The sequence below is a fragment of the Miscanthus floridulus genome, chromosome 17, assembly GCF_019320115.1.
Source record: "Miscanthus floridulus cultivar M001 chromosome 17, ASM1932011v1, whole genome shotgun sequence".
Lineage (NCBI taxonomy): Eukaryota > Viridiplantae > Streptophyta > Magnoliopsida > Poales > Poaceae > Miscanthus > Miscanthus floridulus.
Genome location: NC_089596.1, coordinates 92,544,138 through 92,557,216, shown reverse-complemented (window position 1 = coordinate 92,557,216; position 13,079 = coordinate 92,544,138). Strand labels below are relative to the sequence as shown.

The window sequence follows — 13,079 nt, the reverse complement described above, 5'->3', positions numbered from 1 at the left end:
GGTCTTCATCAACGCATGGAACATCGAGCAGCTACATCATTTTTACCCGTAACATATGCATGTACCCATGAAAACTATGAATGATGTTTTTGAAATATAAAAATACTTTCTTTTTTGCTATCTCAACCTTGATCCTTAGTGACACCCAACCCCAGCAATGTCACGGGGTCGGGCCTCACTCGGGGGCTGATAAGAGCATATCTATTCAGAAACAATCGCTGTGCCTGACCCCTTCTCACGTTAAGATCTAAAAGCGAGCTGTGGAAACGAACACTGTGTAAAGTTGGTCAGACTGCAAGGAACCAACACCCTAGTGGCTATGGCATTCTTGCTCACCAGCATTGTTGGGTATCATAAAAAGGGGTCCCCTAAGCAAGAACCAAAAAATCGCTTAGACCTTGTAAAAATCGAAGCCAAGAGACAATCACCGACAAACTCCCACCTTATCTGAGGCTCAGCTGGATCACCCGGCCCACCTCAGATAGTATCCCACCTCGCCCGAGGCCCCCCATGCAAGGCCTTGGATGAGGTACAGATTCTCCGCCTCGCTCGAGGCCCCACACGTAAGGCCTCGGATGAGGTGTCGATTCTCCGCCTCGCTCGAGGCCCCGCACGTAAGGCCTCGGACGAGGTGCTGATTCTCTGCCTCGCTCGAGGCTCCAACCGTAAGGCCTCGGATGAGGTACCGATTCTTCGCCTCGCCTGAGGCCCCGCCCGTAAGGCCTCAGATGAGGTGCCGATTCTCCGCCTCGCTCGAGGCCCCGCCCGTAAGGCCTCGAATGAGGTGCCAATTCTCCACCTCGCTCGAGGCCGGCTCGGCAGCTACCCTATCACCACCGCCTCGACCGGGACGTCACGTCCAACTAACGTGACCAACCACTCCTACGACATCAGCCAAACGACGGCTCGACACAGCGGAGTGACCAACGAGATGGGAGTCGCATCAACGCCATGACGCCCGGGATAGGATGGGGCAGGGGTTACCGGCCGCTATGCTCGGCACTATGCCCATGACTAACACCCATGCAACACTATGCTGCCAAACCCCACTTGCTCCGAGCTCAGTGCAGCGTGGGGAGTCATGTTTGGGTCCCTATAGCCTCAGAATTAGTATAAAAGACCAACTGCTCCCTCTGAGCCTCGGCTACCCGCCTCTGCACCCCTATAGCCTTAGGACTCACGCCCGCTGAGCCCCCCACAATGGTTCAGCCTCTGCACCGATGGGGCCTCGGCTCTCTACGCTATCGACATACAGCGACCAGCATGTCATCCACAGTTTGTGCCATGCCCTGCGTCAAGTCATCACAAGAGCTCCCATGTCGCATGGGATCAGGTGTGACTGGTGCGTCGCTCCAGTGCATTGAGGACAAGACCGCTTCGTCGACCATGCCACCATAGTGACGAGCTACAGGGCTTGGCATACCGCCTCCACTCACAAAACGCCACGTAGCGAACACATGTATCGCCCTATCCCCCCTTCAACTATAAAAGGGAGTGACCGGGGCCGTTTCTAGGGGGCACGCATGGATAGAAGGAGACATCGCTCAGACAGACACACACGCTCTAGCGACGCTCAACACTCTATAATATGCACGCTCCCTCACTACGAGAGATCAACATCTCAAGCAACTCACGCCACTCTACGTAGAGACCTAGGACTAGCTCCCTCTCTCGCCTAGCTTGTAAACCCCTACTACAAGCACCTCGGTGTAAGGAATACAAGATCACTCTCTCAGACTGGACATAAGACACCTATTGCCTAAACCAGTATAAACCTTGTGCCTCTTTGCATCACCATCTGGGATTAGGGGCATGTAGTACACTTTCACTAGTCGGTTGAGGGCCCATCGGTCCAAAACACCAACAGTTGGCACGCCAGGTAGGGGTTCTACTGCGTGTTAGCTTCGTCATCCCAACAAGTTCCAGATGGCAGACCCTGTGCAACCACTGCATCTCAACACGGTGATCTGGTTCGGGAGCCTAGAGTTCATGTCTTTAGGATGTGAGTACGATATGGTACTCCTCACACCCAGAGCCCCACCGACCGACGACGACATCATGCACCAGCAGCCTAGATGCAAGCGGTGCTCGGGCCACTGCTCTCATCGTGCTCGCTAGGCACGACGCGGGCGAGACCACCTCAACACCGCACAAGCTCAGGGTGACGCACTGCGCTCCACCGGTACCCCATGCACGGCTGTTGGTACAGAGTCCCTAGTTGGGGACCTATCCAGCTTAAGCCTAGGCAAGGGAAAGACATCGGTGGCATGCAGCGATGCCCCATCATCAAGCTCTGCCCTGCTACCTCCTAAGGAATCGACTCCGGCGGAGCAACGCTCAGCGATGGCACCATTCCCGTACCCCTTTGGGTTGGGCAATACCGCCGCCACCTATGCTTCTGCCTATGCTTCCACTCACATGGAGCCCCCAGGACGCCACCAGTGCTTCACCCTCGACCTCTTCGCCATGACCTCAACCCACACCCACGCTGACTCCTCAGAGGAGGATGAGGCATGGGCTGGAGCAGACTTCTCTGGGCTTCGCGACCCTGAAGCCATGCGCCGCTTCATGGCCGTGAGCGACTACTTGCTTCGACTACTTCGACTCCGATGACGAAGGCGCTTACGATCCCACTCGTGAGTGCTTCTACATTGAGCTCGGGATGCCAAGAGCGGGCGATGAGGATGAAGGGGCAGGCAATCGCTCCCTGCCCCACGAGGGGGTAGGCGATGCCACACCTCCACGCGTCGAGCCCCTGGCAGTGCAGAACGAGAACCTCACCCATGAGGAATTTTGACGTCTTGACTTGGAGTAGCTCTGTGACCTTCAGGCCAAAGTCGAACAAGACCGACTCCTTCTGCAGCAGCTCCGAGACACTCTCGAGTGAGAGTAGCGGGGTTGCGGTGATGGCGGAGTAGCCCGGCAGAGGGCTCGCGACATCAACCACCGCATCAACAACGACATAGGGGGCGAGCAACCCCCTATCTTCAATTGCGCTAGCCAGAACGTTGCGGTAGCAGTGATGCTACTCCGAGCTATGCCCGAGCCCTCTACCATGGAGGGGCGATGGGTCCATGGTGAGCTCCGAGACCTCCTCGAGACCACAGCGGTACAGCAGGCCGAAAGCTCCGCCTCTTGACGGTGTGGGGGTGCCTTGGAATTGCCCGCAACATCGCCTCAGCAGGATAGAGAGGCCTCGGTTCATCCCGAGCCTACTTAGGCACCGACGGCCAACAAGGCCCCCTCGGTGCACGATCGCCTTGCCGACCGATGCGAGGCACAAGGTGACCACGATGTGGTTAGCAGGCAATGGCCCCACGATAATGAGGGGCCCACCCGAGGCTACCACCCACACTGAGGCGGTCACTACGACAGTGGGGAGAACCATAGTCCTTCTCCTAGGCCACCTGGCCCTCGAGTCTTTAGCAAGGCCATCCGTGGCGCCCACTTCCCGGCCTAGTTTTGGCAACCGGCCAACCTCTCAAAGTACAGCGGCGAGACCAACCCTAAGCTATGGCTAGCCAATTACTGCCTGGCTTGTCAACTAGGCAGCGTAGACGATGACCTGCTTATCATCCACAACCTCCCCTTGTTCCTGTCAGACTCGGCATGAGCTTGGCTCGAACACCTCCCTCCCTTGTAGATCTACGACTGGTGCGACTTGGTAAAGGTCTTCGTCGGGAATTTCTAGGGCACATACGTGCCCCTTGGGAACTCCTAGGACCTCAAGAGTTGTCGCCAGATGCCGGACGAGTCTCTCCGAGACTTCATCCAATGCTTCTCCAAGCAATGCACCGAGTTGCCCCACGTTGGCGACTCAGAAATTGTCTAAGCATTCCTCTCTGGCACCTCCTGTCAAGACCTAGTCTAAGAGTTAGGCCAGAACGTACCGACCACGGCAGCCGCACTCCTCGACATTGCCACCAACTTCGCCTTGGACAAAGAGGCTGTCGGGGCCATCTTCCCCAACAACGACACCAAGGGAAAGTGGAGGGACAAGGCCCTCGGGGCCTCGGCCTCCCACCTCCCTAAGAAAAAGAAAAAGGGTCACCAGGGAAAGTAGGAGGTCCTTGAGGCTGGTCTAGTCATAGCTGCAGAACGCAAGAATCCCCGAGGCACCGCCAGAGGCCCAGGCTCTTCGACGACATGCTTAAGAAGCCCTGCCCTTACCACCAGGGCCCGGTGAAGCACACCCTCGAAGAGTGTACCATGATCCAGCGTTACTATGCCAAGCTTGGGCTCCCCAATGACGAGGCCAAGAGGAGGGACACCGGCGATAGGGGCAACGACAATGATGACGGGTTCCCCAAGGTGTACAATGCCTTCATGATCTTTGGCGGGCCTTCAGCATGCCTCACGGCACATCAGTGAAAGAGGGAGCATCGGGAGGTCTTCTCGGTTAAGGTGGCCACTCCCTGGTACCTCAACTAGTCTCGAGAGGCGATCACCTTTGATCGGGATGACCACCCCGATTATGTCCCAAACCCCGAGTAGTACCCACTCGTCGTTGACCCGATCATCGGCAACACCTGGCTCACCAAGGTGTTGATGGACGGAGGCAGTGGTCTCAACATCCTCTACGCCAACACCCTAGAACTCCTGGGGATCGACCATTTATAGCTCTAAGGCGATGATGCGCCCTTCCACGGCATCATGCCGAGGAAACGCATCGACCCCTCGGGCACATCAACTTGCCCATCTACTTTGGCACTCCCTCCAACTACCACAAGGAGGTCCTCACCTTTGAGGTGGTTAGGTTCAAGGGGACCTATCACGCCATCCTGGGGTGCCTGTGCTATGCCAAGTTCATGGCGATCCCCAACTACACCTACCTCAAGCTCAAGATGTTGGGCCCCAATGGCGTGATCACTGTCGAGTCCACGTATGAGCATGCATACGACAGTGACATCTAATGCATCAAGTATGCCGAGGCTCTCATGGAGGCCGAGACCCTCATCGTCAACCTCGACCGACTTGGTAGCGAGGCGCCTGACTCCAAGCATTGTGCTGGGACTTTCGAGCCCACAGAGGCCATCAAGCTCATCCCGATTGACCCCACCTGCCCCGATGACCAGGCGCTGAGGATCAGCGCCACCCTCGACATCAAATAGGAAGCCGTGCTCATCAACTTCCTCCGTGCAAATGCCGATGTATTCATGTGGAGTCCCTCGGACATGCCAGGCATACCGAGGGAGGTCGCCGAGCACGCCTTGGACATTCAGGCCGGCTCTAGACTGGTGAAGTAGCGCCTGCGCCGATTCAACGAGGAAAAGCGTAGGGCCATCGGTGAGGAGGTGCAGAAGCTTTTGGTGGCTAGATTCATCAAGGAAGTGTCCCATCTAGAGTGGTTAGCTAATCCTATATTAGTTAAGAAGAAAAATGGGAAGTGGAGAATGTGTGTAGACTACACCGGTTTGAATAAAGCATGTCCAAAAGTCCCTTTCCCATTACCTCGAATCGACCAAATCATTGACTCCACTGCGGGATGCGAAACCCTATCTTTCCTTGATGCGTATTCCGGTTACCATCAAATCAAGATGAAAGAATCCAACCAGCTCATGACTTCTTTCATCACCCCATTCGGCATGTACTGCTATGTGACTATGCCATTCGGCCTCAGAAATGTAGGGGCCACATACCAGTGGTGCATGACCTAGGTCTTTGGCGAGCACATCAGGCAAACTATCAAGGCCTACATGGACGACATCGTGGTCAATCCAGAAAGGCCAGTGATCTCATCCATGACATAGAGATTGCCTTCAGATGTCTTAGAGAGAAGGGCATCAAGCTCAACCCCAAGAGGTGTGTCTTCGGGGTCCCTCGAGGCATGCTCTTAGGATTCATAGTCTCGGAACACAGCATTGAGGCCAACCCAGAGAAGGTCTTGGTCGTAACCAACATGGGACCAATCCGAGACCTCAAGGGAGTGTAGAGGGTTATGGGATGCCTTGCAGCCCTAAGCCACTTCATCTCACGCCTTGGTGAAAAAGGCTTGCCTCTGTACCGCCTCTTGAGAAAATCCAAACGCTTTTCCTGGACTCCTGAGGCTGAAGAAGCCCTCACCAAGCTCAAGGCACTGCTCTCCAATCCTCCCATCCTGGTGCCACTGACCAAGGGCAAGGCCCTCTTGCTCTATGTCACCGCAACGACCCAAGTGGTCAGCGCGGTAGTAGTGGTTGAGAGGCAGGAAGAGGGGCATGCTTTACCAGTCCAATGACCTATTTACTTCATCAACAAGGTGCTCTCCGAGACCAAGACATGCTACCCCCACATCTAGAAGCTGATCTACGCCATAGTCTTGGCTCAACGCAAGCTGCGTCACTACTTCAAGTCCCACCCGGTGACCATGGTGTCATCTTTCCCTCTGGGAGAGATAATCCAGAACCGAGAGGCCTCGGGTAGAATAGCCAAGTGGGCCATGGAACTCATGGGGGAAGCCCTGTCTTTTGCACCTCGGAAAGCAATTAAATCCTAGGTCTTGGCCAATTTTGTGGCTGAGTGGACCGACACACAACTGCCACCCGCTCAAATCCAAGCAGAATGCTGGACCATGTACTTTGATGGGTCTCTGATGAAGACCGGGGCAGGCGCAGGTCTGGTCTTCATCTCACCCCTTGGAGTACACATGCGCTACATGATTCGGCTCCACTTCGCCGCCTCCAACAACGCAGCCGAGTACGAAGCCCTCATCAACGGCTTGCAGATCACCATCGAACTTGGAGTACGACGTCTCGACATATGGGGCGATTCACAGCTCGTCGTCGATCAAGTGATGAAGGAGTCGAACTACCATGACCCCAAAATGGAGTCATACTGCAAGTTGGTGCGTCACCTAGAAGACAAGTTCGATGGTCTCAAACTCAATCACATTGCACAAAAATTCAACGAGGCCACGGACGAACTGGCAAAGATGGCATTGACATGGGCCCAAGTCACCTTGAACATCTTCACCAAAGACCTCCACAAGCCTTCCATTGACTATGCCTCAGCGGTAGAAGAGGGCCCACCGGTCAAGCCCACCATAGGGCCCGAGCCCCCTCTATCACCGAGACCCCTTCGGCCGAGCCCGAGGTCATGGAAATTGACGCAGAGCCTCCCAAGGCCAACTAGGGATGGACTGGCGAGTCCCATTCCTTGATTGCCTCATTCGAGGAGAGCTTCCTATAGACAGGACCAAAGCCCGATGGCTTACACGACGAGCCAAAACTTATGTCCTCAGCAACGATGAGTTGTACAGGCAAAACCCATCTAGCGTCCTCCAACGATGCATTACCACCGAGGTAGGCCAAGCCCTACTTTGGGACTTGCACACAGGAGCCTGCGGGCACCATGCAGTGCCTTGGATGCTCATCAAAAACGCTTTCTGCCAAGAGTTCTACTGGTCAACAGCGGTTGCTGATGCCACCAAGCTGGTACGCTCCTGCGAGGGATGCCAGTGCTATGCGCGGCAAACGCGCCTCCTGGCCCAAGCCCTCCAAACCATCCCCATTACATGGCCATTCACCGTGTGGGGGCTAGACATGGTTGGGCCTCTATAGAAGGCCCCTAGGGGCTATACCCATTTGCTGGTAGTGATCAATAAGTTCTCCAAGTGGATCGAGGCTCATCCAATCAATCAAATCAAATCCGAGCAAGCGGTGCTGTTCTTCACTGATATCATCCACAGGTTCGAGGTTCCAAACACCATCATCACTGATAATGGGACACAATTCACCAGCCATAAGTTCCTGATGTTCTATGACGACTACCACATCCATGTGGCCTGGTCAGCCATAGGACACCCTAGGACAAATGGCCAAGTAGAACGTGCCAACGGCATGATCCTACAAGGCCTCAAGCCAAGAATATACAACCGGTTGAAGAAATTTGGCAAGAAATGGCTTGTCGAACTCCTATCAGTCATCTGGAGCCTGAGGAACACTCCGAGCCAAGCCATAGGGGTCACACCGTTCTTCCTGGTCTATGGAGCCGAGGCCGTCCTCCCCACTGACTTAGAGTATGGTTCCCCAAGGCTACAAGCCTACAACGAGCAAAGCAACCGCACTGCCCACGAGGACACCCTCGACCAACTAGAGGAAGCCTGAGATGTTGCGCTGCTACACTCGGCCAAGTACCAGCAAGCCCTACGATGCTATCAAGCCCGATGCATTCAAAGCCAAGACCTAAAGGTGGGCGACCTAGTGCTGAGACTAAGGCAGAGCAACAAGGGCCGCCATAAGCTGACCCCACCATGGGAAGGGCCGTACATCGTCGCCCAAGTGCTAAAGCCCAGGACCTACAAGCTAGCCAACAAGAAAGGCGAAATCCTCACCAACGCTTGGAACATATAACAGCTACGTCGCTTCTACCCTTAAATTTCTAAGCATTGTATACATTATTTCTTGAAATACAATAAAGAAGTGTTCTTTAGTTATTCTAATTTTTTGAGAAACCCCCCAAACCTATCGATGGGGATCAGCGTTACGATAACGCTACAAGGGAGACCCAGCTCTGCCTTTGCAGAGGTGCCCACCGCGGGGCTCGAACAAGACTTAGCTCTACCTCTGCAGAACCGAGCCTCCCTCAGGGGCTAGAAGGGGGGACCCCCCCTAAGTCCTAGGCACCATTTTTAGTCATTTTTTGAAAAAATTTCTACGCCAAACTCTCTCGTGCTCTCTGACAATTTGATTGTAAAAAAACTAAGGACCAAAAGTCTGTCCCAGGGCCAAAAGGCCGGCCGAGCCACAAGACGGCCTACGCCTCTAGGCTATGGCAACTCCCTCACCACCTTTTGCCCGAGGGGCAGCTTAGGCTCCGAGGAAGTTTTTTGCAAGTGATATGTTCAGAGACCAGACAGAGGGCAGAGGCTCAGAAATACAATAAAAAACGATTAAAAAGCATAGACGCATAAGTACTTTAAAAAGGCCTCGACGGCCACAAGCGTTACGGTACAATAGTAATCCTAATCTATTTAGATGGCCCCTTTGGCCCAGGTCAGAACTCAGGGTCACCAGTGTCGGCGGTCGGCATAGGAGGAACCACCTCCTCTTCAAACAGCTTGGCCAGCACCGTGCCAGGGGCCTTAGCTGACTCCATTAGCTTCATGACCTCCTCCTCGGCCTCCTCATCATCCTTAGCCATGATGTAACCGTCGCTGATGGCCTTGAGGTCGATGCCAGCATAGTGTGAGGAGACGATAGCCAGGGCGCGCTTGACGCCCATATGCAGCGCCCCCTAGAGCCGCTCGTGGACTCGGCCGCTCAACATGATCAAGCGGCTCCAGAGGGAGCTGCCCAATTCGACCCCCTGACCTCTAGGGCCTCGCAGGCGGTACGGGCAGCGCTCTACAGCGCGTTGTGCTCCCAGATCTCAGCCTTGAGCACTGTCTGCACCTCAATGGAGGCCTCAGCTGCCCGGGAGACCTCCTTCTCCAACCCTACGCCAAGACAAGCGGGATGGGGTTAAGCACAAAAGGAAATAAGCCGGACAGGGGCGAAGGCCTACGGGACTCACCCTTGGCTTTCTCTTTCTAGCTTTGGACCTCGACCCAAGAGGCCTTGGCCACCCTAAAAGCCTCCTTCTCCAGCTCTGCATCGCATCGGGGAGTTAGGGGTCGAACGCAAGAAAAACAAATAAAACAAGGGGCGTGGCTCAATAGGACTCACCCTCAGCCTTTTCCTTCTAGGCTAAGGCCTCGACCCGGGAGGCCTCGGCCACCTTGAGGGCCTCTACCAAATCACCTTTTGTTAGTAGGTGCGTGCCTTGCTCCATCCCCAGCTGCCCGACGATGGCCTTGGCAGAGACCTCCGCTTGTTTGGCCCGGGACCTGAAGGTGTCCCGCTCGCCGGCCACCCAGGTCAACTCCTCCTCTAGCTCCTTGATCCACGCTGCCAAAGGGGCAGCCTGCTCCTAAGCGGTGGCTGCCTCGGCCTTCATGTCAGCATAGTGAAGGTGGAGGTCCTCCACCTCCGCGCTCCATGCCAATAGAAGCTTGTTGGCACCGACAAGCAGGTCCTTCTGCTGCCGAAGCTGGTCCTAGATGCCCCTCTCCCACTGAAGGAACAACGACTTCCCAAGAGACCGGGCCATGAGCTCTTGGATAGGCAGAACAAACATCAAGCACTGCGAGAAAACTCGGGAAAAAGATGACATAGCATGAAAAAAGAAAGCGCACACCTGGGCAACGCCAGACAGATCGTCAGCCACAACGGACAGTGCTGTCCACAGCGACTGCTCCGCCAGACGATAGAATTGCTCGAAGGAATCCCAGCGCCCTGCCTCGGCTGCGTCCTCGAGGGCGAACAGAGGCTCCCCCTCAGGGTCATCCCGGCTCCGCCACAAGACACGTGGGCTATCCCACCCGCAGGGCTTGGGTTGTACCTAGACGAGGGCCGAGCTCCCCTCGCTAGAGGTTGGAGCTAGCTGCTCCGCGGTGCTGGCCACCTCGGCGTCCGCCACCACCTTCCCCCCGGGAAGTATCATCAGAGGAGATCGAATGGACCTCCACCTCCCAGGTGCTTCCCTGCGACAGTGATGGGTCTTGGACCAGGGGCGGTACTAAAGCTTGCCCCACCTCTGTCTCCATATCCTGGGCTACCGGCTTCACCGAGCCCACGCCAGCCTCCGCCACCTTGACCTCAGTGGTCCTGGGAGCCCTAGCCTCTGTCGCTTCGGCCTCGGAGGTTCTAGGGGCCTTGGCCTCGCCCTCGGTGGCCTCAACGACTAGGGGCGCCTTAGCTTCATCTAACGCACGAGCCTCGGCCTCGCAGGGTGTAGGCGCCTCCTCCCTCGCTTGCTTGATGGCCGCCTCGGTAGCCTCTCCTTGGGTGACCGGCTCCTTCGGGTCGGCCCTAGCCAATGCCGCGCCACGCTCTATGGCGGCTTGCACCTCCACCACCCATTGGGTGGGGGAGCTGGTGCTCACCTTGAGCGCCTTACGTGGTGCCAAGGCATGCGCTTCTGCCTGATGCTTCTGGCTGAAGACAAAGTGCTCACGGGGTTAGCATACAGCCAAAGAATGAGTGGAAGATGCTACAAACTCCACTGACAAAACACTTACCTCGAACGGGGACACAACCGCTTCCGCACTGTGTCCCTCATCCTCTGCAACAGTGGTGGCGGTGGCGGTGGCATGACCCCCATGTCCACTGGTGCCGGCCAGTCCTTGTTGGACTCTAGTGCCCCCTCGACCCTCTACGGAGGTGGTTGCATTGCCCCCGCCGCCGCCGTTGAGCCCACCGGGCTGACGACGTGCTTCCCTAGCACCTCAGCCCTAGGGCGGGCGATCGCTGGCCCTCAGGCGTCCTCTCCTCCTCCTCCTAGAAACACCGGGCTGCTCACCGACGCCTCGAGCACCATCCCCCTAACGTCAGGGAGATGGTCTAGGGTACCCCGCCCTGCCTCACTCTCATCGTCATCACTCGAGGAATTCAACAACGACAGTGACGGAGATGGCTCCACTGGGAGACCATCGTGGCTCTGCTGCCGGCAATGTTTCCCTAGCTCATCACGCTCAAGGTTCTTCCTCTTGCACCTTGCCTCCTCAGCGTCCTTCCGCTTCTTCTGTGCCTCGGCATGCGCCCTGTTCACCGCCTGTCGCTCTGCGTCCTTGGGAACGGGCAGTGGGGAGGCTCGCACATCCCTCATCCCCTATAGGAACAATGAACACAAATAAGGGAACATGAAACTATAAGGAACAAGGAGGCCCCAGGGGCCGCAGCGGCGCATGACTTACCAGAGAGAGGTACCCTCACGATGGGCGCATCGGGAATAGGGACAGACCACTACTCCTCAGCCGCCCCTCCACCGTCTCTCTCACCCGATGTAGAATCTCCTCGTCGGAAAGAGCGACAGCGGACATCCGAACGACATCGATCGGCTCATCCGGTGTCATCTTGAACAGGCGCTGCTGTCGAGCCATCAGCGGTAGCACCCTCCGGTGGTGGAAGGCCACCACGACCACAGCCGCTGTAAGGCCGCGGCTGCGCAGCCTCTCCAGCGCCTCTAGAAGCGGCCATAGCTTGGGCTGATCAATCGTCGGGACGCCGTACCTCCACTTCTTCGGCTAGCTCTCCATGACCCACCTAGTATAAGGGGGAAGTCCACCGTCGTTGTTATGGAGGTAGAACCAGCTGTTGTATCAGTGATGGTTGGACGACACGAGCTAGGCTAGGATGTAGAGGAGCTACCGATCTTGACGCACTTGGAGAGTGCAGCCGCCGGCCCTCATTGCCTTCCGCGTGCCCGCCATGCCCGCCGGCTTGGTGGTGAGCCCCGCACGAAAGAGGTGGAGCCACAGCTCCTAGTGGGGGGCAATGCCTAGGTACCCCTCGTAGACGGCAACGAAGATGGCCACCTGCGCGATGGAGTTGGGGTTGAAGTTGTGGAGCTCCACGCCATAGTAGTGCAGGAGCGCCCACATGAACTGGTCCACCAGCAGGCCAAGACCTCGCTCGTGGAAGGCCATGAAGCTCACGATGTAGCCATCGCGTGGCCTCGGCTCCGACTCAGCCCCTAGAGCAATCCACTCTAGTCTGGTGGGGTTAGTAACCGGGCGGAGGAGGCCATCGTCAATGAGCGACTGCAGCATCGCCGTAGACACGTCGGACAGACCCTAAGGATCCGCTTGGATGACAACAGCGCCGCCAGCCATGGATGCGGTGAACAACGCGGCTATAGCGGTAAGGCGAGCTCTCGCTATCCCTCTCTCTCTCCCGCTCTCTTCCTCCCCCTTCTCCCTTCTCCTCCTCAGCGCTCTCTGTTCTTAGCAACCGCTCGAGGGCAGAAAGGTCGAACGTATGCAGGCAAGGTAAGGAGGGGAGGGGCGAGGCTCGTCATGTATTTATGAGGGAAAGGGGCGAAATGGACGGGCGACAAAACTGGGGAAGTTACCCTCAGATCTAGCGCAGTTAATCCAGATCCGATTAAACCGCCCACACATCCACCTTCTCCCTACTAACCGAGCACGCATAGTAACATCCCATCCATGACATCGTGTCACGTCTGACTAGAGCAACGGCAGGTGTTGTTCCGTCTCCCCGAGAAACCACCTCAAAAGGTGCACCCGCCGTTGTCAGCCGATGGGAGGGGAATATCCCCCA

At 56.4% G+C, this 13,079-nt stretch overlaps 1 protein-coding gene across 1 annotated transcript; it reads right to left on the bottom strand.

Annotated features, from left to right (window-relative positions):
- Positions 1 to 9,323: 9,323 nt before the first annotated feature.
- LOC136515984 (uncharacterized) lies at positions 9,324 to 11,121 on the bottom strand. Its single transcript, XM_066509414.1, has 3 exons — positions 11,039 to 11,121; positions 10,441 to 10,955; positions 9,324 to 9,415 (listed from the first exon to the last, which is right to left on the bottom strand). The coding sequence occupies exons 1-3, from the start codon at positions 11,119 to 11,121 to the stop codon at positions 9,324 to 9,326; spliced, it is 690 nt and encodes a 229-aa protein (XP_066365511.1).
- Positions 11,122 to 13,079: the final 1,958 nt, after the last annotated feature.

Excerpts from the sequence above, each read along its gene's own strand:
- LOC136515984 (XM_066509414.1), bottom strand. The coding sequence starts at position 11,121 with ATGGGGGTCATGCCACCGCCACCGCCACCACTGTTGCAGAGGATGAGG. Across the intron at positions 10,956-11,038 it reads CGGTTGTGTCCCCGTTCGAG|CCAGAAGCATCAGGCAGAAG; the intron begins GTAAGTGTTTTG and ends CTTTGTCTTCAG. Across the intron at positions 9,416-10,440 it reads TGATACTTCCCGGGGGGAAG|GGTTGGAGAAGGAGGTCTCC; the intron begins GTGGTGGCGGAC and ends GTCTTGGCGTAG.